General features: G+C 40.6%; 1 protein-coding gene across 2 annotated transcripts; it reads right to left on the reverse strand.

Moving 5' to 3' along the window:
• Positions 1-1,200: 1,200 nt before the first annotated feature.
• On the reverse strand, positions 1,201-22,162 carry GTF2B (general transcription factor IIB). Of its 2 annotated transcripts, none has more exons than XM_080603009.1 (7): positions 22,021-22,162; positions 19,903-20,009; positions 10,825-10,958; positions 4,555-4,701; positions 4,289-4,418; positions 3,236-3,517; positions 1,201-1,685 (listed from the first exon to the last, which is right to left on the reverse strand). In XM_080603009.1, exons 1-7 carry the CDS (start codon positions 22,035-22,037, stop codon positions 1,552-1,554), a joined length of 951 nt encoding a protein of 316 aa, XP_080459135.1. In that variant the 5' UTR covers positions 22,038-22,162; the 3' UTR covers positions 1,201-1,551. The 2 variants fall into 2 exon arrangements, with proteins under 2 accessions (XP_080459135.1, XP_080459136.1); XM_080603010.1 differs by lacking the exon at positions 22,021-22,162 and adding an exon at positions 21,242-21,707.
• Positions 22,163-24,885: the final 2,723 nt, after the last annotated feature.

The raw sequence follows: 24,885 nt of genomic DNA on the forward strand, positions 1-24,885 counted from the left end.
TCTCTGCATTTCCAAGCTCTAACAGTGCACTTAAGGCAGGACCCCGTCCGCTCAAAGCGTCACACCTGCTCCCACCAAGGAGCCAGCAGAAGTATTGAAAACCAAGACCAGGAAAGCCCAGGTAACAGGAAAAGCTGCAACCAAGGTTAAGGAAATAGATTACATTAGAACCCTCCGAACAACAGGAACGCAGCAGCCTGACACATCTGCACCACGATCATTTTTCATGACTGCAACCAACCGCCTTGGTGCTGTAAAACAACTGTGCCTCTGTGCTTTAAGAAAAACCAGTGAGCTGCCACGTTTCAGTAGTCTTGCTTGGCAGAACAGGATTTAAACCAAACCACCAGGAAAACAGCACGGGCTGTTGACAATCGGTGCTGTTAGCTTTGGACACAAAGCCCTCCCTCCGGATGGCTTAGGACCAGATGTGAAGCAAGCTGACCCCTCAGCTGTTCATTTTGGAAATTAAAATGAATTTGCACCTGTGAGGCAAAATTAGTTCAGGAACCAGAAGACTTCCAGTTAAGGACATTTGTTGCTTTGCGCACAAAAGGAACACTGTCAAGAGGCAGCTAGTTTTCAGAGCTATTATAGTTTGGGAAGGACCGAATAACTTCTGGCCTTCGCTTCTTAGCATCTGGTGCATCATTTCACAAGAGTTAAGTGCTCAAGTAGAATATAACAGTGCCAAAAGCTTAACCACTGGCCAGCCAGACTGCAAGGCAAAAATACGTCAGGACATTGAACAGCAGTATCAGAAATATTTTTGATCTTCCTTTGTACAATACCAAGCACCACAAAGTTGCCAGGAATTCAACCAAAACTAAGCCTGTTTTGTCATTGCAAATTCATGGAAGCAAAGCACCGAGACATCAGTGAAAATCAAGGAGAGGCTGTGCCAGGATGTGAGTGATCTTTTCAATACAAGGCTGGAGACCTTCAGCAGCAGTTGTGCAAATATTCAAACTGCTTTTCACCAACTGTTTGCACTCTGGGTTAAAATCTTCCATACTGCAAATTGTAGCTCACTACAAATATTAAAGCCACTGCAGAGATTTCAAATTGTGAGGAAGGTGAGCCTTGTGACTAACTCCGTAAGCACGAAGCTAGCTCTGCCATTCCGTGGCCTGCATTCCAGTTCTCAGTATGCGAACAGCACGTGCACGTCAACTTGTAGTGATACTCACAAGACGTAAGTGTTTTTGGAAAACAGTTTATTCAGGAATTACAGAATATTTTCAATTTTCCAAAATACATTTTACTAGATCCCTACAAAAGAAATCTAAGTAAGTACAACAATATGAAATTAAGTTTGTTGCAACAGTCATTAAATATTTACTTCCACTAATATATACATACAAAATGCCACACAACGAGCTTGTTTACCCTTGGAATGTGTGCTGCGTTCTGGCAGTATCCTCCAGTTCCACAACATGAAGACTCAATATTAACACTTTGTACATCCTTTATTATAGGCAAAAAAAAAAAAAAATCAAAAGTTTCTTTTTTTTTTTTTGTTAATAGAAATTAAAGGAGCCTTCAGCAATCTCACAGCTGTGGTAGCTTGTCTACTGGGGTATCGAACTTGAAGTCTGCTGGGAAGAGATCAGGAGCCCGAGGATAGATCAGCCTGTACGACTGCCTGATTGTAACATCAGCCACACCAGCAATATCACCAATTTCTAAGACAAAAAGCAGAAAAATGGTTAACAGTTTTTATTTTGTTGCCATTTTTATTGAAGAAATCGACAAACATCATTTACAACTAAGTGCTAGACACTTAGCTTTGTTCCTAACTCTCCCAAAAGCTTGGAAAAAATGTTTTAGCCATGGTGACTAATATTTTGCATATAACAAGGTTGCTTTTCTCATATACCGTAATTCAACTTATGTTATCCATCTTGGATTAAAATCAGTTTCAAATTAATATAGGGCCAAGAGACCAAAAATCATTAAAACCAGCTACTGCAAAATCTACATATACCCAGCAATACTCTGATAAAACGTTGTCAACATCAAGCTCTTCATTTTTGTGCTTTAATTAAATATAAGCAAAAGCAGCAGAAAACTTGGACATAAGCAAGAAGCAGTACCTTTGGCTGAACATGAAATACATTTACCTTAAAATGCAGGACCAAATACTTCCCAGGTACAGAGCAAACTACTGTTTAACAGGCAAGGAAACACTGAGATGCAAAGGAACTTAAATTGATTCAAGATTTTACAAAGGTTGGAATTTCAAACCTTGAAAGGCCTGGAAGCCCCAACATTGTCCCAGGACTCTGCAGGAGTATGAGGCATGTATGTATCAACTGCAGGCAGATGTATTTTCATTTAACAAAGACTCTTAAGAGAGAATCAAATAGCTCAAGGTGAGCGAGGATGAAGGCACAGTACTGCTTGGGTTCTAGATCACTCCCATGCCCAAGAAACTGCCAACACGATGAAAGTTGCAGGGACAGAACAAGCAGCACTTAATGCAGAACAGAACACCACAACCCGACAGATAAAGACTATTACTTACCTAAAATAATCTCTCAAGAATTGCTAAATTTTTAACATCTCTGATCTGAACTGGACCAGACAAAGTGACAACTTCTCTCCGTGTGCCACACCAAGTCCTAACAACCAAGGCAGCCGTTGCTCCCTTCCCTCCCCACGCGCTGCCCTCACATGGGCCCAGTTCTCTCGCAACCCAGAGGCCGATCCCTGCTGTTCTGAAGCTCAGGAACAGGCCTGAACTCTTTACTGGCTTTCTAAGGGCTACCCTGCCAGGAGAGGATAATGCTGAGGTGATCTATGGCCAAGCTGTCCCGCAGTCTAGGTGATCTGGGGCTGCCAGAACGATTTGAGACTAGGAGTGTAAGCTAAGGCCACAATACCAGCTACAACTGCCACCATGTTTGCATTTGGAGTATTTTGGAGCAGCAGAACGTACACGTGCCAACGTTAGCATGGGTGAAGTTAAAATTACGCTCATTTGAATGTCCTTACAGCTCTGCCGCATTTCAGAATCCAACTCCTAGTGCCAGAAGAACGTGAGTTCAGTTTCACTGAGCACAGCTCACCGCTCCATTTTTATTGTGGGGGCAGAAGAGACGTCCTGGTTTGGTCTCTGCCGCACGCCACTGTAACGCCGGCTTACCGCTACCTCCAGTGACTTTACCCAAGTTCTACAGTAACCCTGAATTCTCTTTCAAGCAGTAAGACATTGAATACAGTGAAGTTTTACCTTTTTGTGTCCTTTTCTCTGCAGAAGCTTGTGATGCCATATAAATTGCTGCAGCTGCTACGGAGATAGGGCTTCTCCCAGGAACCAAATCTAATTCCACGGCCTTACGGGCAATGTGTGTGGCTGCCATTTGCACTTGTTTGGGAAGACCCAGATTTGAACAGAATCTTGACATGAAGTCTCCGGTTGTAATCAGATCAACACTGGTTTCCAGAGCTTTCAAAATGAGTTTAAAACATCGGCCTATTTCCTTCTTTGAAATCCTGGACACTGCACATATTTCTAAACAAAGAGAAAAAACAAACTTCAGCTTGACAGCATCTTCTCCCCCAAAATATGCAGATTTAATTCTCTATGCATTAACACCACAAAGCAGGCCAATGTGATTATGGACACCACCACCAAACAAGCTTTGCATACGTACGAAACTCCCCAAATCACTTAAGTCAGTGCAAACTTTTCACGAGTTATTATATAAAATTATATCACATAAATTATATATATTATGTATATAATTATAAAATATAAATTATATTCATTATATAATTTATTGTATATTAATTATATATTAATTTTATATTAATTTATTATTTTATATATAGTTATTATATAAAATATAAATTTATATTTCAATAAACACAGGTTGCTTAGTAAGGGAGATTTGATACTCAATGCCAGAGTCGTATCCTCGTCAGGAAAAGGACGCACATACTGCAGAGCTGCTGGTTCAAATTCAGTCAGAAAAGTCCCCACTGTCCTCAGATTGAGCAATATCTTAAATTTCACTGACACTCAGAATGACTCTCAGGTGCCAATTTTTTTTCCTCAGGTGCCAATCAGGTGCATTATCACCAAAAATCCCTTGCCTGAGAGCCTTATGAACATAGCAATTTTTTTCTAGACTGCCTCCCTCCTCCCCAGACCCAAAGCAAGGCGGACCATAGCTGAGAACAACCAATTCAGCAAAGTCCAGAAATGAGAAAATTAACTTCCTTCAGTAACAATAGCTAGATACTTCACAGCAAAATTGAATCTGTACCACTGAAAGCTTACCTTTAAATGTTCTTGGAACACCCTCTTGCCTACAGGCTATGTAGAGACAAGCAGAAGCAATAGCATCATTACTCCTTCCCTTCAGGCTCTTCTGCTCATACACTTGCTTGAATAAATTATTTGTTCGATCCTTCAAAGCAAGAAGACTAAATTTAATTAACTCTAGGCCATTTAATTAGCAGCAATATCAAAAATTCATGTGCTCATTATATTATGCTAACTAAGTCAATGCCAGAACAATTAAAGAAAGAGAGACATGAACTTACAACTATATTTCTAGGGAGGTTGATTCTGTCTGCCATGTTCGTAATTTCTTTAAAAGCGTTCATCATTGCACGATCAGAGCTACTCATAGTTCTACGATTCTGGTACTTCGAATTCCCAAATTCGTCAAAACTTGCTGCACCTGTGCCCTGAAAAGAAAGATTTTACTGTCAATAAAACATAATCAACTTCCTCCTCATTTCAAGAACGAACAAGTTCCAGCTTTATAAATCCCAATTCATGGCATTAGGTTGGAACAATTGCACAAATACACATGACTGAAGTAAATCATACCATCGAGCACTGTGCCAACCATCATGCTCTATATGCTGCACAAGTCTCAAATCATGAATTGATTTCCAAGGACCACCAATTATGCAAGTATTTTTCTTTCCTAATGTAACAATGGTTTAAAATATGACTAACGTGTAGCCAGTGTACGCATTTCAATACTCCAATCACCAACGCTGAGGTCCAAGATTCAGTTTTATGCAACCCATATGTCACTGGGCTACATCTGCAGCACGGCAGACTGGCAATTGAGAAAAACAAAACTTTATGGCCAGCCGGAGACCACTTGTTACAATGACAACTCAAATATGTTAGTGAAGGCATGAGCCAAAAGAACATCCAAATCAACAACCAATTCAAAACTTATTTGAGGCTTTGCCTACAAGCAGTAGCAAGTGTTAGTTGTGGCAAATGTGAAAACCCATATATTCTGCCTTCACAATACAACCAAAGAACCTCTTAAAAGAAAAGCTTCGAGTCTTAGGAGAAGTAAAAGCCACCAACTCAACCCAGGAGCTTCAAAACAAGGTTCCAACAGGCATTGTCTTGTACCTGATAACTGACAGTGCAAATTGCATACTTCTAAAAGTTCCCAACTTTACCCAACTAAGAGGGTTTAAAATGTTTAAGGTGTTCAATTACTTATCGTGCTGAAATATGCCTTTAACAAATAAAGCCATATCAGATTAGCAATGGCCGATAACGACATGGCCTGTAAATTCAAGGGAGCAATCTCTCTAATTATACCACACCCTGGCACCACGTTACTCCCCTGAGCTGCCCAGGCAGAGCCAGAGCACTCATTTCTTCTTTCCCAACCCAAGCTCTCTGGAGCTGCTGCTCTATTTTAAAGCAGCCTCTAATTCTGTCCTCTCTCCTTGGTGTATCTGCACATAATGTACGTTCTTTGGCTGACACTAACAACGCTCACTCCTTACCATTCACTTACACTGTTCCACTTCGCTATACCGAGGACTCCAGCTACATCCCATTCTCAACGAGCTCAGCAGATCCCTCTGTCATCGAGACCCACATCTCTGGTGCACACGTACTTCGGTACTGCTGTGGAAAGCTAGGCCTCTAGCTAAGAAACCTCTCTCTCAAGTTTCCCTATAGCCCCTTGAACAGGCCCCGTGTGACAGCTGTTAGATCCTGAGACTGTTCTTGGCTTTTTTCCTACTCCTTCAAACATCCTTGCCAACGAAAGAACCACAGAGAAACAATCCTGGCATCAACATAGCAGAGGGAGCTCCGAAGACAATCCTACTTCCCTGACTGGATGAATACCTCCACCTACCCAAAGGTTCCCAGGAAGGTTTAAAGGTAAACAACGAGCACAAAGAGGGCACAACAGCCTTCACGCCTGTTCAGGCCTTTAAAGAGCTTTACAAACACATCTGTAGCACTAGCCCTTTCTTTTAGAACCCATGCCAGAACAACATTCCTTGGCCCAAAACACATGTCTCTGGTCAAAAGACTCCTTCCTGGTCATTGCTCGTGTCCCTGCTGCCTGCAGTGTTCCCTGTAACATTCACATGCATCATGGCCTCCTGGCCTAGTGCTATGCAGAAATACTTACCAGAATGGCATTTGCTCAAAATCTTGTGAATAAGGGAGTAGTGACCACAGCCAAAGGGCCCCAGTCCCTGTTTATTCAGACCTCACACCAGGTAACCCTTTCCCAGGAAACAGCGCTCAGTTCTCGTGCCATGAAATATGCCCCGTCACCACAAGGATTTTCACCAGTCCACCATACAGCACATGAAATATATATATATATATATATATATTTAATGTTCTCATTAACCTCCCCATTTTTAACTTTCTGGCTGGTTACCTTTTCCTTTGAATGTCTGCTTACACGTACCAAACCACCAGTGCGGCCACATCCAAGTACTGTTAGCCAGAGGACTTCACCCTGACTGCATCAACACCTTCCAAGAGCGATCCCCAACGTACAGCTCACAACTATAAAAGGGTTGGAAAATACTCTTCCATTGCAACTGCTTAAGTTAAACCACAGCAATTCTCCCTGCATTTGCTATTTAAATGCATCATCTACTTTCCTTCTGAATCCTTCAATTGAGGGACAATGCTTTGTTGGCTTCAGCTCCTCACAACCATGTTAGGAGTCCCTTCCCCTACATGGGCAAAACCAGAAGCCATACAGTTTTAACTGAAATCCAATAGGCTTTAAGAATTAGGCATCTTTTGGCTGTGTCCTTTATAAGGCGTCTACTCATACCTCAGCAAGAAAGGTGTCAGTCAGGAGTTCCAACCTTTTGGCTTTCAAACAGAGCCAAAACCTTCATGCGCTCTTTTTCTGTCCTGAAAACAGCCTCAAAGACAGCTAGAGTCAAAAACCAGTTCAGTAAACAGCGGTGATCTCTAGAGACGCTCAACGGAGGTTAGGTTTACAGCGCTGGCATCCAACAGCTTTGCAGCCTAGTCTATCTCCTTTAAGAGCAGAAGGGAGAAATATCTCCAGCATCGCCGACTTGAGGCTATCCACAGCACCAAGGAATGCACCCGTATCAGGCAGTCTGCTTGCCCAGTACAACCAGCTCATTATACAGTCTGGAGGTAACCATGGATCCTTTCTTCTTTCACATTCATCAGCCCTTGGTATCTTGCCACTGCTTATCAATACGGCACTTTGAGATCCAGGCCACGCAGTCTGACAACACCCAGCTTCCTTTCAGAGGCACCTGATCAAAGGATAGGAATTCTATACTAAGAGAATGCATTAGTTTCCTGTTCAGCCAACCTAAATGCTCTTGTAACTGCAGTCACTACAAAAAGGACTAAATTAACAACAAAGCATGACAAAAGACAACTTCTCCCACAAGATCTGTAGCAAAACTGCAAGTTTTCTTTTTAGACTCAGGGAAAAGAGGCTGATGTATGTAAGCTGCTTCCTCAGTTATTTCTCTTGAATTTTGCATGAAGATTTTAGAAATAACCATGATATCCTGGCAATCGAGTCACAACACCAGACCTCACCACGTCTCCAATTGATCTGCATTGTCATCAAATCAATCGCAGCACACTGCTTCAGAGGCATACAGTTCTGTGTCAATACCCTAAAGATCTGTCTGAAGAATGCCAGCCACTTCCACCACAGCCGGCTATGCTATTCATCCTCCTCTTCACAGACAAATTAATCTTTCTTCCAGCACAGGCTTTTGCTACTTCAGACAGATGGGTCCCATAAGTACTAAAACCAATTAGGAATTAATCCATTTGTATGGGCAGAACAGGCTCTCTCTTGCTGCTAGCAGACACAGACCACGCTCCCCCAGCAGAAAGGAGTCCCAGAGCAGGACCTCCTGACTCCAAAGAGGAAGGACTGGCAAACCACTCCGAGGCAGAACTGACCCCCTTCTTTTGCTATCCCAAGTTCCATTGTAACTGGCAAGTGGTTCGGGCTCTGTTTTCCCCTATATCCTCAGACGTTTGCAATGGATGTGTTTTGTTATATGCTATGAAAATAATCAATCTCCTTCACTTCTGGCTTTTCCACAACACAGGTTTTATTTCTGTTGCTGTTGTTTTGTTCGCTTGTTTTGACGATTCCATTGCCAACAGCTACCCCAAGCAGACAGAAATAACTGTTTCCTGCCCTGTGTGAAAGGCTAAAGGGATTTCAGACACACACATCCGAAGTCCACTCCAAGCCATTCTAGGAATTGTTGTTAACCGAGAAAACAGAATCTCATCCTGCTTCGTCGTCTGGAATTTCTGAAGGCTGTTCTTTCTTCTTTTGGATAGTACTTACCTTCCTCTTGATTACACCAATTTCATTGCTTGACCACTCTACACATCCAGGTCAATTCTCACACCAGACTACTGCTGGCACAGACTCCAGAAGACTGCTTTAAAAATGTGCTACTCGCCTGGTTCAGTTATTTTTGCTGCAAAATTCACTCTTCCTGCACTGACAGAAATCTTCTTCAGCATCTTCTGATAAACTATCCTCTTCCTTCCAAATAACTGATGAAAAAGGCAGCTCCTGATACAAAGTTCACATCAGTGAGCTGACATTCCAGAGCCCCTGGTTCAGTGGCAACACAAAGACAGGAACTCTCGTCCAGAACATATCCTGGTTTGTCACAGACAATTTCCTGTAGAAAACGTCGTCTCTTCTTTGGTTCCTCCCCTTGTAAATGAAATACCCACAGCAGGACAGATTGTACCCCGAAATTCTCCATGGCAGTTCTAGTGCTTGGACATTTTCACGCATGGTTCTCATAGGCTGTATCACGCCTCTGACAATCCTGCACGCCAACTTCACTAAATTGCTCCCTGCTACTGCTAGTTTAGTCACGTCTGTCCTGGGGTGTTCTGGTTTAACAACAAAGCTGTTTCATTTATTGAATCTTCATCTCTGATTATTTTTATTTTTCATTGAAAAACAAACTTTCACAGGTATTTCTCTAGGTCTTTAATTCTCTCACTGGGGCAACTATCACTGTTATTCTAAATAAGCAAGTAAACCCCAAGAGGGAGGAGGGTTAACAGCTCAAGTCATGGTTCAGCTGGATATGAATGCTATCCAGCAGAAACATCTTTTGTCTTCTCCAACATGCAAGTTCTGAGAAGAGCTGAGGTGATCATCCTACCTACCGAATCAAACCAAGTTCCCAGAAACAAACCCTGTATTTGTACAGTCCCAAAAATAAAACAACCATGTGAACCTGCAGCAAACTGTCCATTTCTCCACCTGTTTATAAAGGTGCATTTCTGATCTTTACCATAGCTCACCAAATCTATGACAGAAATCCAAGCCCTGAGGATAATCATCTTTCTGAATCTATTAAGGTACCATTAAAAACTCCAATGACTCCTTTTCCCATTAGGATTCATTGAAAAGAGGACTAGTATCATTTATAAAGGTGCTAATGCCCTTTAAGCACCCACCTGACTGCTGCCGGAGTAGTCAATGCATATATTTATTGCACAATTATCTGATTCTTTCTAGGACTGTAGGAAATTCACTCAGTTACTAGAAGATTACCCGAACTTTGCACAGTTTTAAGAAACTAACCGTATTTCTTTGGTAATCATTAAATATTACAGGCTCCCAACTAATGGCTGAAGACCATCTCCCTACCATGTATGAATATCTACGAAATGGACACTTTCTTAAAAATAAATAGAAATACTCTACTAAAAACAGGCTATAATTGCATATGCTCATTTCATTAAATTACTGCAAAAGATATCAGATGATATCTGTAAAGATCAGACAGCAAGAAACATTCAGGAAATGCACAAATATGAATTTGCAACTTGCAGTAGGAAATATAACAAAGTACAACAATGAAAGCTTATCTGGGTCACTATTTCATTGGGGGAGTGTATTTGTGCTATTAATCTCGCTCTCTCTTTCTCATGGGAAACATCAGGATAAGGCTGTATCACAAAACTTCAAGCCAAACATGCACTGAATACTTTCTTCTGCAGCAGTTATGCCATAGAAAATTCTACATTTAGTGCTTTCATATAACATTAACTGAGACCTGGAGAGCTACATGCATGTTGTACCTTCTCTCCCATCGAATACAGTTTTTAATCACAAAAAAGGTAGCTCGAGTTGGCAGTACAAGCCATCGAGACTTCAAAACTATGTATCTGTTAATTCATAATTACCTCAAATACACAAAGTATTAGAATGCTAAGTCACAGTATTTGTTGTTTTGTTTGTTGCAATTAAACATTACAACATCAGCTCTTCTATCTATAGCAGCATATCAAGGGGTGGCAACTAACGCCACAGCACTGCAAACTCTTCTTGAGGTGTTCAGCCCCTTCCTGCTACCAGAGACAGCCCCGGTTACACACCACTGAAATGCAAGAGTACCGTTTAGACAAAACACCTTTGTAAACACATTCTCTGAATAGTTTCGGTATGGACATACAAATATATACTTGACATTAAAACATTGAAGCTTAGTAGAATTTTTTATTTTAAATTTTACCTTGCCAATCATTGTACTCAAGTCACCATCACTCAACAAAGGATTCTGGGTATCCCCAACTCGAGATGGGTCTTTTGTCGCTTTGTCATTGCTGAAAGTTCTCCACTCTGACCCAACGTCTATGACCCGGTCACCTGAGATCACAGAAAACAATAGTTTGCATTAGTGTATTATTTTGAAACATCTCATGAAACATTAAGTTAGGCATCTGAGCCCTCAGTTATAAAAACGCAGCCTTTGTCATTTGCAAACAGAACAGTAACTTGCAGGACAACATACCGAAATGTTTAGGCTTTCCAAGTTAAGTGGAAGGCAACAGAAAAAAAATATGCAACAGGAGCTGTATAGAAAATTATATATGTAGAGAGATGCATTCAGAACACTAGGAGTTACAGCCATCCTTAAAGAATACTGTAGGTTATCTTTAAACCAAGTAAGAACCAAGACCTCGATTTCCAGCTGCAGCTCATGGTTGCCTACGGACATCCTCAGTGCTTACACAAGTGAGTAAGTTATCTTACATTTTCCACGTGATACAAGTGCTTGTGAATTATCAGGCACAATGTCATCAAGCTGTAGCAAATCAGTTCTGTGCGTGAGCTCCATGTCCTCGGTACTCCAAAACGTTACTGTGGGTTAGAAGGCGGCGTATACAACATTTTGCAGCTCAATTTTGTTCCTTAAGGGAGTTCTGACCCTGCCCAGCTCCACTTCATTTATGATACTTGACAGAACCAACTGAAAATACATACACACGACCCTTTCTTAAACTCAAACTACCCCTGGATTTGTATCTGGAAGAGTTTAAATACAGATTCAGAACAAGTAGAAAAAGCACTAAACCCCCCAGTCTCTGAATGAACGAAAACTTTCCTTGGTCTCCTCTCAAATTCATCTGCATGTTCTCAGCAGCAGCTATTCAGATTGAGAAATACCTCTCATCAACACACTGATACTGGCAAAAAAAATCACAATGATACAAAGTTAAAAAAATAATAATAGTCCTGTTCCAGTTCATTCCATCCACAGGTCTGGTAAAACCTGTATCTCAAAGGTGGGGTCTCCAGAGCAATATTACAATACTACAGAATTTTTAGAAACACATGTACAGAAAAGCACTGAAAGAACACTTTTTTTGGGTTTCACAGTAAACAGATTACAGCTCTGTGGAAGAGAGGGTATCAGTAGAAACTTCAATATAATTGTCACCTCTGCTTTGCTAAACCTGAGGGAAAATTCACTACCTTCATCAATGTTTAAGTGTGTCGTGAAGGGAACGTTTGCAAGAAATAAATAGTACGGACAGCAAGAAAATTTTCTGGTATGAAGTCCAAATATGAACCCACAAAGGCTGGTTTAACCTACTGAAAACATAAGCTGTCAGACAAAAGCACTCTCCACCAAACAATGATAATATAAGATATGAAGTGGGGAAAAAAAATACAAGAGCAATGGACAGAGCAGTGTAACTGCAAAATTACTTGTGGAAAAAGAAATATCTAATCTGAATCTGAGGAACTTTATTCTTAACAAAAGATGATGAGAGGAGTATGTTTGAAATTGAAAGGTGTGATTGAACCATAAGCAATCACCACAGACTAAAAAGAATAAACTCAGATTAGAAGTGTTCTCAGTGTTAGTCCGCCATACCCACAGCTATGCTCCAACTTTATTTGTTTAATGCTCTAACGAAGACCAAGAGAGGTTGTGGAAATACCAAAAGCTAGAAGATCAAGAAGATAGCAAGGGGGCACAGATCCATTCTTTCCACCACGAAGGTCTCTGCCTTGCAAGGTTAAATTAGCAGACTGCATGCTCCTCTGGCTCCCGGACTCTCTGTAAATATTTGATTCAGTAATGCTCCTTCTATGGCCTAGCAGTAACTTTACTTTAAGACAACCCCCCAATACTGTTTACAGCATCTAAAAAAAGCAAAATGTACTTAAAATTCTGGCATGGTATAAATAGAACACTGAGTACAGAGCAATGATGTAATATTTTTTCCACACAAGTGGGAATGACCTAAATGACTCACTCAAGGATCTGCCTCTTGTGAGTTATGAACCATTCCTGCTCTAACAAAAAAGTGTTATATCACTGCCTGCTTTGGCAAACGTATTACAAACAGAGGATTGAGACTACTATTTCAGAGTGAGAAAAGATTAAGCAGAACAAATCGCTGGGTACAAAGCATGTGTGAGGATGAGGTATGCAAATACCTTTACTTTGCCAAGACATCTAATATTGCAGAAGAATGGTTTTCCTGTATATTCTGTGTTTTACCTAAAATATACAGAGATCCTAGCAATTGCATTCCACCTTTCAGAAGGCTTCTATAAAAGTGTGACACAAGCTAGAAATACCAACAAAAATGCAACAAATACGCCAAACGTTTCCACAGATGGAAAACATATTCAACTACAAGCAACTAATTATCTAATTCCACATGCACAAAAAAAGCATGGCATTCACTATTTTTAACTTCTCAAAAAATAAAAATCACTTTGGAACTGTCCTGTTAGTATAGATGCACGTAAGGCCCACCTTTAAGTGACAAAAACAAAACCTTAATATGCTAAAGTCAGTCCTGTAAGAAGTAGTGCAAAACAGTAGTGTTCAGAGAATGAGCTCCACACACTGCTCACTAAGCTGTCATTTCAAGCTCCGAGCTGGATGTCCTGGGTCATACCCTACTGACTGGCTGTCCCAGAGCACCTGGAAAATGGGTCTGGAGTGGCAAGCACCAGAGTAGTAACAAAAGCTCCCAAGAAGCACCACCTGAATTCTCTGCTTTCCCCCATTACTATTATATGGGTTTTGGCAACTGTATCCAGCTATGATTAAGTATGGGAGTGGTTGCATATTCCCTTCACTGCTTCCTTTTGATGCCCTCTTTTTGAACAGAAATAAAATTCACTAAATATGGTGATACTAGGCATATCTTTTCTTAATTTTCAACAAAGAGATGAGTTCATCCCTTCCTCCCCTGAAGGGACAAAAACACAGTGTGCAGGACCGAATCCTTGTGGAAACCCATCTCCAGACTAACAGCATGAAGCATCTTTACGAACATGTGAGTTTTTCTTCACTGCCCCATCCCTTTTCATTTTGTATGCCATTCTTCCAGTATAGAGCTACTCTTTAAAATTACCGTCTGGTTGACTAACACGTGAACCGTACTGGAAATACACACAGCAACCTTCAGTGACTGGAGTTACCCACCATTGAAAAAATCAGTTAGTAAGACACAGAACTGCTGTTACTCAGAACAGAAGACCTCAGACCAAAGTCACTTTTCTTCATAACTGCCAAATGCAACAAGCAAGCGTGATGGAAGTGCACGAGTAAACTCGGGCCAGTATCAAAAATGTAAGTGTCATTTTGAACAGATTTTAATAATTAGTTTTAAATGTCTACACAAAGTATGTTTACTTCCTCCCCCAACAGAAAGTGCTTTATCAGAGGGAAGCATTTTCACTTGACAAGCTCTGAACTCACAATTACATCTTTTCAGAGAAATAATACAAACTATTTTACTGTCACACTCCACTCACAATACACATATATTTCATTCTCTATTTGCATTTTATATTATTTGTTATATAATTAAAATAAAGCTGCCATCTGAAGATGTTTAATCAAAACAAGTGGGATGAAAATCAAGCCTCAAATGTTATTCTCCATGTTCAGTCTTGAAGCAGTTCTGAGAAGTACGTCTTAAGTCTTTTTAAGAGGACTATAACATTAGCTGTATGTTAGATCAAGTTACATACATTAACAATTAGTATTTTAATCTTAAATACAGTATTACATTTATTTGCACTTTAAAATACCGAAATACCTACACCATTTGAACAGAATGTTTGTTTCATTCTTACAATTAGTTAAGGAATCTGCTGCCATCTAGTGAACACACATATGGAAACACATTTTACAATGTTAAATTTAAAAACATGTAAGAATTATAATTAATTTCTGTCAGCTCCTTATTAAGGAAAGTACTGACATGCTGAGACAGAGTACAATGGAAAACTTAGGTGGCAGACTACAAGCCAAGGAGACTTGTGAAGACTTTCAAGAGTGCCAAGAGACTTGTGAAGAGGTTTGTGGAAACTTACTCTGCTTCCAGCAGAAACACAGCTGAAATGGGTTAGACTTAAGACAAACTATTTGAAATGCTTACTGCTAAAGGGTAATGGGTGGCTCTTTTGGTAACACAAATTGCCTATGTAAATTAGGCAGCCATGAATAGCCATGCATTCGACTACTCAGAATATCTGCAAGTATAAGCATACTTTATAATGAGCTTTCCTGTGGATGCAAAGCAGTTTCCTTGCAAGCACAAACTTGCCAAACACTTTTTAGTGCTCTGGACACCAAGTGCAAAAGCAGTAACCAGACGCTAACATAGCATCTATAACTAAATGTTTTTGACTGTTCATTTAATATGTTAAATCTTAAATTAAAATCTTCATTTTTAAATGTTAACAATACTTACAGAAAGAGGTAACCATAAAAATACACAGAGATATGAAAAAATGGTCACCATTTTGAGGTATAAAGATAGTAGAATAGCCATAAGTGCCCTCTACTGGACCCAAGTCAGAAGTACTTAAGTGCCTTCACTTACAGGTTGCTCCAAAAATAATAAATAAATAAAGTTATTTGGTTTATTTTACAAAAGAAGCATCTACGTACAGATGCAATCAATCTTATCCCTGACAACAGACATCATAACGTGCTGGCAGAGTAATTGGTCAGGCCAGCAGACAATCATGAAACCCATTTCATCCTATATTGTGAAGAAAAAAATATCTGTGGTAAAGTTAAATCTTACCTATACCACACAGACTACACCTGAATTTAAGACACACCATTTAGATCTCAAACTCTTCACCAACATTAGCCACCTAATAATGTGTCAATTTTATAACAGCATTACCTCTCTGACCAAAAGCTGTTGAACATTTTTCCCCAAAACTCACTAACTAAGCAATCAGGCACACACATGAGATGGAACAAACATCAAATATAGGTCACAACCTGATTCAAACCTTTAACAAGTTGATATGCATCCAAAGACTCCCATCAGGTGAAGACAGGCTTCCACTTGTTTTTTAATTTAAGGTGGTTATCCAGGAAGACTCCATACACGAGCTTGTTCTTCTCTAAGCCATACCTGCCTACTGAAGCAGAAGGAGCTAAGCAGTTCAAGAAGAACTTACACTACTCACAGCTGCAACTCCTGCACGCTTTGACACAGTAGTTTAAGGAAAGTCTTCAGAAGTACTCCTGCCTAGCCGAGAAGCTACGCAGCTGCACAGGCTACCAGACTTAATCACCCTCTGAAAAACAGCTCAACACTGCCCTGCAGCAAGTCAAGTCAGTGCTTTGTATCCCACTTCTGTTCTGCTTTCTTCCACCCCTTCTGGTGTCAGCTGACTTCCAGCCTTTTTACTGCCTAAAAGGTAGCAAGCAAAATATTTACCTGTCAAGGAAGAGGATTTACTAGTTTACTAGCCTGTGTTCTTGAACAAAAGGCTTCCCCCCCACAAAGTCTACCTGAAGAATGACATAGGGTCAGTATTTCTAAGTTAACCCAGAGCTATTTATTCCTCCAAAGCCTAAGAACTGTGTTCATGAGCTGTCGAGCCAGCACATTAACAATTACTGTACTACATATCCCAGAATGATTTGGTAATTTTAATGAAACAAGACACACAACAGCAAATAATCTAGGACACACTTGTCACAATTCAGATTTATGTCAATCCAGAATACAAAAACAACACAGATAATTGCAATTTAATCTCTGATTGATTTTCATGCAAAAATGCATCTAATGGGGGAAGTTAGCAAGTTCAAAACAGTTACCAGGAAGAGACAGAACACATGCTATGGCAGAAAAAGGCTGCAGTAAGAAGGGAGATAAAAGTTTTTCACAGACTGAAACTATATTTTAAAGCCATGATAAAACAACCATCAGCTTCAGTTAAAATGTTCTCAAAAGATTTGATTACTTTAACACTGCGCAGTGAAGCAGCACGGTTTATTTAGAACAAGTGAAAATTACTGTGCAAAGAAAAAGCACCATACTAGATCTAACTTAATTTTTCACTCTCATTAAGACACTAAGACCACCTAATGAGTACAAAACATCATCAGGTAAAAATCTCTGTCAAAAATCCCTTCAAAAGGCAGCATTTCCAATATACAGCTCTAAGGCATGGGGTTCAACTATTGGGAAAAAAAAAAAAAGAAGAAAGATCAGCCCCTACTTCTCCTAGGCTCCTTTCCCCCAACCTTTTCCTGTTGCTTCACTCCTCCCTTTCAGCTTCATACCCCATCAACGCAACCCCAACCATAACACTAATAGCACTGATTTCACCTCACACTCCCAGAAAACATAGTTTTCAAACTTCGGAATCAATGTACCTGCTATTTTAACCACTGACACACTGTTTTAAATATTAATAACAATCCGACTTTTTCCTCAGCTATGTGAAATTTTAGTATCTTGCCACAGCAAGCAAGAAAAACGTCAAGTGGAAACACGCTTAGTTTAGTCAAAGATTCTTTGACCTCATTTTCAGCCAAACTGTACTAAAAATCAGTCAAGTCACATACTACATACTTTATGGCAGTAGAACAAGTACACCTTCAGTATGTACCCTTCTGCCATACCAGTACACCGGCAGCACTCCCCAGACACCAAAACCAGAGTATTTTCAAGTGAAACTGAACATTTCTTTGAACACAGAGTATATCAAATCTTTCCCTTTCTTTAACCTTTCTAACAGATCCCCTCCAGCGATCTTCCCAACTTTGAACCCACCTCCATCCAAACATACGAGGCAGACCTAACTCCCATCAGCCACACATCCTGACCACAGTCTGAAGAAATCAGAACACAAATACGTGACTTCACTGTGTAGGAACAGGAAGTGAAATCACAACTCTCTTAAGGGGAACCTGCAACAAATATATAGAAGTTTTACCATCCTGAAACAAAGTTTTGTCTTCACTTTACACATCCTGGAAAACATCCCTATGCCATGAACCTCAGGGAAAAACAGGCATCAACAATAGGATCTGTTTTTCTCCTCCACTGAATTTCCTAACAAACCAAAAAAAAAGAAATGTGCAACGTTCACACCTCTGTTTGGTCATACACTCTTCAATCATTTACCTTCATCTTACTAGTTTTCCAAACTAGCTGCTAGATACACCAGCTCATGAATTGGACATATGCAGGAAGACTCAATTACTCCAGGATGGAAAACAAAATGAGAGCAATCAGCACAACAGAAGTACATGTTACAACATTTTAATGATAAATCTATAGAAAGACCTGCTTAAAAAAAACTGCATGCTTAAAGAAAAAAACACGTTTTTACCCTACCAGTAACATTAGCGCTAAAGAAGACTAAGTTCAGTTTAAACACATTTTGAAAATTCAACTTCATGAAAGCCTAGTCTAAGGATTTTGCTCAAAAATACTGAGCATTTCAACTAAGAAAAGCTGCAAAGCTACTGAATCAGAAGAGACCCAAGAGTAAATCTCTAAAGCAAGAAAACCTTGTGACTAGATAACAAGAAAATACATGAAAGCAAGGTTTCTCATAAATTTCAAAGCTCCTGAAAAAGAAATGTAACAACAGGCAAGCAGAACCTTTCCCTCTTCTTCTAAAGCGAGTATTATCTTAGAAGTTATGAACTGATCAAGATGGACTTCTAAACTTCGGTTCAACTTCCAGAGCAGCTGTGCCAAGAGCTGAACGCAGACCAAGTTATTGTAAACAACAGCATAGGAACTTGATACCATGTTTTAACAGGAAACATCACTGTGGATATTTGCATTTTCTAACAGCAGATTTATCATGGTTCATACATTTTCATCAGAATTTATGCAATCTAAACCAGCCCTTCTTTAATACTGCAAGTAACAGTGGGGGTTTTTCAGCCTTTTATACGGGTTCATCATTTTAAATAAAACTGGTACCAAAGTTAAAGTATTTTAACAACTAGTTTAGTAAAATATATGGAAGTTTGTCTTCTGCATGAACAAAAATACATATTTTAATCACCTGGATAAGTTAGTGCTGTATTTGTTGCAACTTATTAAGCCTCTAGCTTCATGCTAGAAGCTGTACAAGAACTTAATTCATTGCAAGAGTAGAACCAGTATAAAATCATTACAGTCTAGGAGAAAGGATTATGATGCTACCAGAAAACTTTAGTACTATTGAATTGATTGAACATTAATTATTGAACACACACCCTCAAAAACAGAGTATTTTCTTTTGGTCACCGCAGTCTAAAAAAAACTTAATAGACATAAATGAGGTTTAAAGAATGAACATAATACAAGCAAAAACATCTTTCCCACGAAGAGAGATGCATAAAAATGAATATACAACATATTTTATGACAAAATTTTCTCTGTCATTTAAACAAAGACAATGCCTAAAAAGTCTTTCATTTTAAATATGCATTACACTCATAAATACAGTTTAGCCTGTTAAAGTTGCTGCCACGTAAACTACGTAAAAGAGATCAGCAAAATTCCAGAGAAAAACTGGGTATTTACTTTGGATAGTGTTAAAAGCTTTCGGAGAAGTAATTAACAAAAACAAGCAAGGATATAAAGAATCATCCTTCAGGGTAGAAACTAACCTAGAAACGCAGATTTTTTTATTGTATAAGCAAGGTATTTGACTAAGAGCTTTGATTACAGTTCTTTTACTTTCCTATCTTACTTTCCTGCTATCTGAAATAGCAGTTGTGATTAAAGACCAAATACTGGACTAGACAGCACAATATTCTAGCTCTATATTGCAAAATACTTTAAGTTTTCAATCTTTAAAGCAAGTGGTTTTTTTTCCTCCATAATGCAAGTTACCAGAAGATGGGCTATTCAAAACTTTTAGTCAACAGATCATCATAAAAGGAAACATTTAGGTATCAAGATAAAAAGCTTTTAATACTGAAATTATACACCATTCTTGTGGAAAAAACAGAACTATGCTCAAAATTTAAGTTACGTGGTAAGTCACGAAAACATGAATAGCTACTTACCTACTACTAGCCCACACTCAGAACAAATCATATCACCAGCTCTGTAATCCTCTACCAAAATGGAGTCCGGATGGTTTGGACAAGTAACTCGTGGAAGCACATCCAAACTAAGAAAAAAAAAGTGTTAATTCTTAATCATGTTTAATCAAGGAGGCTGCATATCCAAAGTACGAGTTCCTCGCCAAAAAAGAATTATTTAGTAATACTGGATTTACTGTGTTTTGAATGATAGCATATTAACCCAAACACCTGAACTTCACCTTTTATTCAAAGGCTGTAGCACTACATTTGACAATCAAGACTTCAGGTCATCTTAAATCCCAGAATTTTTGCAATGAAACTCGTATCAGAAACATAAAATGCTTCCAATTAGAACATCAAAAACTTAAAATACAGACATGATTAAGCATAGCCTAACCCAGTCTACCACTAAATGAAGGTCCCCAGGAAGTCAGTGGTGATTGCTTCACTCTAAATGAGTGTTCCTACTCATTCTTATCAGACCAATGTTATTTATCAGGCCCTCTAATCAGCAAGTAATGCACATACATAACTTTAAAAAAAAAAAAATACATGACTCTGTTCTTGTTTTTTCAAATATTTGAAGAAAACCACCCATTTTAAATAAGACTAAAACAAGATTGTGTAATTAAGCAAACCATTACTTGTTAGATCTTAATGGAAAAACTATCAGCTCACGAAAGGGACTGCATGAAAACAAATTCTGAGAACAGGGAACTGCTTCTTGCACACCCATGCACATTCAAGAGCTACAGCAGATATAAAAGTCTTCCCATAAAACATTAGCATTATTTAACACATGTATAAACACAACAATTTTAGTTGCTGGCTAGAGCAGTGACCAATTGTTTCTAGTCAAATGTTTTAACAGTAAATGGCTCGTTCAAACTAATAGTGACTCCTCAGTAATTCCATCAGAATTATTTCCTTTAAAAACTAGAATCATCTCTGCTTTCAGGTGTAATCGTTTACAACTACGTTCAACAAAGCCATTCTCCTTAAGCTGGAAACACTGGATACAGATTGATCACAAAAAGTTTTCTCACACGTACTTGCCAACCGAAATGTGATCGTGCCATAAAATGTCTACTCATCCTTTAAATTGTAGAAAATATCTTATTAAAAAGTTCGATTAATCTGAGTTTCCCCCCTTCCCACTAGCTCGTTACTTCAGCCTAATCTTTATACAGCCCCATCTCCGTTTTCATGTTTTATATATTTTTCATGCGTCAAAAGGAGAAAAACAACGCTCTAACATTTTAACCCGATGGCTCTTCAGCCAAAATTGAAAATCAACAGCAACACTAATATGAAAAACCTGCAGAAAGAACGCGTTCGTGCAGGCCGTCCCGATGTAAATGCCGCTCGAAGCAGCGCCCCAAACCCGCCCGAAGCGCCCCGCTGCTCCTCTCCCGGCCGGCAGGCTCACAGACACAAAGCTGTTGACAAAGCGCCGTGCCCAGCACCTGGCGCCCGGCGCTATGCAAAACACCAGCGACACGCTGAGTGCGAGAAGAAAACCTGGGCAGCTCCAGCGAGCACGAAGAGCGTTGCGTTGAGGCTTCACCTTCGCAAACTACTGCCCAAAAGGGTTTTTCCTGTGCAAGCGCTAACTAGGGTATCTGCAGATACGGGGCCGGGGGCCGGGGAGCCGCTCAGCACGGGGCCCCCGCACCGCGCCGAGGGCGGCAGGGACCGCCCGCTGCCTCCGGGGCCGGCTCCCGGCGAGACGCGGCCTGGCCCCGCTCCCGGCCCGCGAGGGCAGCGGTGGGCCCGCCGGGAGGCCGGCACCGGGCGAGGCCTGGGCCCGGCCACCGGGAGGCCCTGGCAGGGCACCGCTCCCCCCCCCCCCCCGCCTCCGGCCCCCCTCCGGCCCGTTCCGCAGGGTCAAGGCCGCGGAGGCCCTGCCGGCCGCGGGAGGGGCAGGGCCGGGGCCGGCGCGGCGGCTCCTCAGCTCCGCGGGGGCGTTGCGGCCATTTTGTGCCGCGGGGCGCGGAGACACCGCGGAGACACCGCGGAGACACGGCGGAGACATGGCGGAGCACCCCCCCCCCCCAGCGCCCTCTCCGCGCGGCTCCCCCCGCCCCCCCCGCTCACCGGCTGGTGGACGCCATGTCGCCCTCCCGGCCGCAGCGGCTGCGTGGAGTCGGGCGGCCGCGCAGCGCTGCCCCTTATATAGCGCCGCCGGGGGCGGGGCCACGCAGCTCGCTACGGGCCGCGCCAGGGCACACACCGCGCCGGGGGGGGCTCGGTGCCACCGAGACAGCCGGGGTGGGCCCGGGGGTTACCGCAGGGGGCACGGCTGCAGCGTGCGCTGCGACAGCAGCTAGGGCCCGGGCAGGTGCCTTTCCTCACCCATACGTAACAACAGAAGTGAATAGGGCAGGAAGGTGCAGGGCTTTTGAAAATGCTGTAACCGGGTTAGCACGGCCAGCTCCAGCACTGCCCCTCTCCCGTCAGACACACGGGCCTGCTCGCAGCGCTGAGGAGTTTGTCTTCACACTGTTACAGGAGTATTTTCCCCTTTGCTAGCTCCAAGAAGGAAATAGAGCAGGGCTGAAAAGTCCTGTGAATCCTAGTACGCCCTATTCACCTTCACACAACTTCTAAGCACCCTTCTGCTTAGGGCTCTCCTCATCTGCCATAAAATCCTGGGATAAAGGAGTCAGGGGAAGAACGTTCACTTAGCCCTAAACAGAGCTTTATGGTGCTTACCAACATCTATTTCATTAATAGAATCAGAGGGGTAGAAGTTATAGATGTGCAATAAAATTGCATATTTTTTTATTCTTGATGGGAGAGGCACATACTTCCTGAAGGCTGTGTTCAAAATTAACTTAAATATCTTACTAAATTAAAGACCTGGTACAACTCTGAGATCAGTTTAATGCAGAGGAAGAACAGAGACCCCAAACAGCAACTGCACCCAAACAAACACTTTCAGTTTTCCCTTTAAAACTGGACAGCATGTTTTTCTTTTGAAGAATGCTCCTAGGCCAGACTGCAGTGTAGTGTGCACAGACTGAGGCTAGTTTTAACTTGCCAACAGCCTCCTTTTACTTCAGATAAATAAACAAAAGCTTTAGGATAAAAAAAAGCTGAACTAATAGAAGATACAGACACTTAGACAAATTTAAAGTTTACTTTTTCCTATTTGCAATGACCCGTTTCACAAATACTCAATAAAACCAAAAGATGAAATAGTACTAGAAGCATTTGTTTTCTGTTGTTTCCACCCTGTCTCCCCCGATGAATACAACTTCCTATATTACATTTCCCTATAACTTCCAAAATTTGCATGTAGCTGTCTGCAACAATGTGCCACATCAGCACTGTCAGTCCCATCAAGCTTTCAAGGTTTGTCCTGGCTTCTCTGTTCTTTGAAAGAGGTCTTCTGCTGATAGCCACTGATAACAGCAGGTCCCTCCTGACCCAATTCTCATTAACAAGAATTGAAAGAGTTTAATTTCCAGTACAGAAAAACAATCATTTTTAGAACTGTTGCAAAAAAAACACAATAGATCATATCTCAGCACTTCTTCATTTCCTGTCTGCAGCAATTTTTCAAGTACTTTGTCCCCAGGCAGCCAAAAAAAGCGGTTGATGTGGCAGATCAGAACAGCACTATTCACAGTCTCAACAACAGACTGTTTTCATAGCTTATGGAAAGTTCACCTTGCTATCCCCAGCTGTTTCTGTTGTTTCTCATCACTGTAGTCACAACAATAATCCTATTTTCAAACCATTCTACTTCACTGGTCATTCTGGAGTTTCTTAAAATTTCATCCAAAGTTATCTCGTGGTGGCTACTGTCAGTGATGAAAACATAATTACATTGTAATTCTTACATTACTAACAATACCAGCATCATTCCAACAAGAACGCAACGGGATATTAAGCTGCCTTTGTGAACACAATGAATAGTACATTAATGAAAATAAGTCATCAGATCTTACTTGTTTGTCTAAAGGTCCTTTGAAATTGGTTTGTTGATTTATCCAATGTTCATTTTGTTAAAATAGCGGGTGTCAGTCAAATGTCTCAAAGGAGCAAATGAAGGAAACAATAGACAGCCAGAGCAGCTGAATTATGCTTGGTAAATTAATTCATCTCTGTACTCTATCTTACATGTTCAGACCTTTAATGAAACAAAAAGATTAGCACATTAACAGCACCTGGACAACACGGGGAAAAAAAAAATAAAACTAACTGAAGTCTAATACAATGGGTCCCATAGCGTAAGAAAGACTCTAGACCTATACAAAACTCAGAGGTATCTTCAAACATCAGCCACCCGTGTCCCCCCACTCAGATTTGAGTGTTTTAGCATATGAGTTATTAGCATACCAATGAAGTGTTTGAAACACAGTAAAATGTAGCAGTAGAAAAACAATTACTTCGCTGTACTTCTCTTAATTTCCTCTTGAGCCCTGCATATCATTTTTCTTTCATGCATATTCTAGACTGATTTTACACGATATCCCATTTGCCAATGAGAGTAATATAAGCAGAGATTAACAGTCATGTGTTGTATCAAGTATTTTGGAAGCAGAGGGGCTTTTGTTTAAAGGGCAATGAAAACACGGTGAAGAGGTGACTGGAAGAACCCTTAGTACCTTTCTGCTTTTGTGAGGATACATAACCTAGTTTATATGGGTGCTCACAAGCTAACAACCAGCTCTCTCTGGGAAACCTTAGACAGCACAAACAGGGTTTTAAAAATACTTACAAAATTGTGTTCTGTAGCTGCTATATTTAAGACAAGCATAATGACGAAAATAACATTACTGCCATAAGATTTAATTGCATTGCAAAGCACTGCTTTCATAGACAAGAAAACAAAATTCAAATATTTATTATTTAGTATCAAATGAGAGGCTAATCAGCTGGGAAGTTTTGATTCACATGATCATAACTGAAAACATTTCATAGAAGACCTATGTTTTAAATTTGTATTTATGC

Source organism: Anser brachyrhynchus (assembly GCF_964034855.1).
Source record: "Anser brachyrhynchus genome assembly, chromosome: 8".
In the NCBI taxonomy this organism is placed as follows: Eukaryota; Metazoa; Chordata; class Aves; order Anseriformes; family Anatidae; genus Anser; species Anser brachyrhynchus.

What these genes read in the sequence shown, in the direction of transcription:
- GTF2B (XM_080603009.1), bottom strand. An exon ending in TGAGTACAATGATTGGCAAG is followed by an intron (nt 4,702 to 10,824) that starts GTAAAATTTAAA and finishes CTTTCTTTTCAG; the next exon opens with GGCACAGGTGCAGCAAGTTT. An exon ending in ACCTCCCTAGAAATATAGTT is followed by an intron (nt 4,419 to 4,554) that starts GTAAGTTCATGT and finishes CTTGCTTTGAAG; the next exon opens with GATCGAACAAATAATTTATT.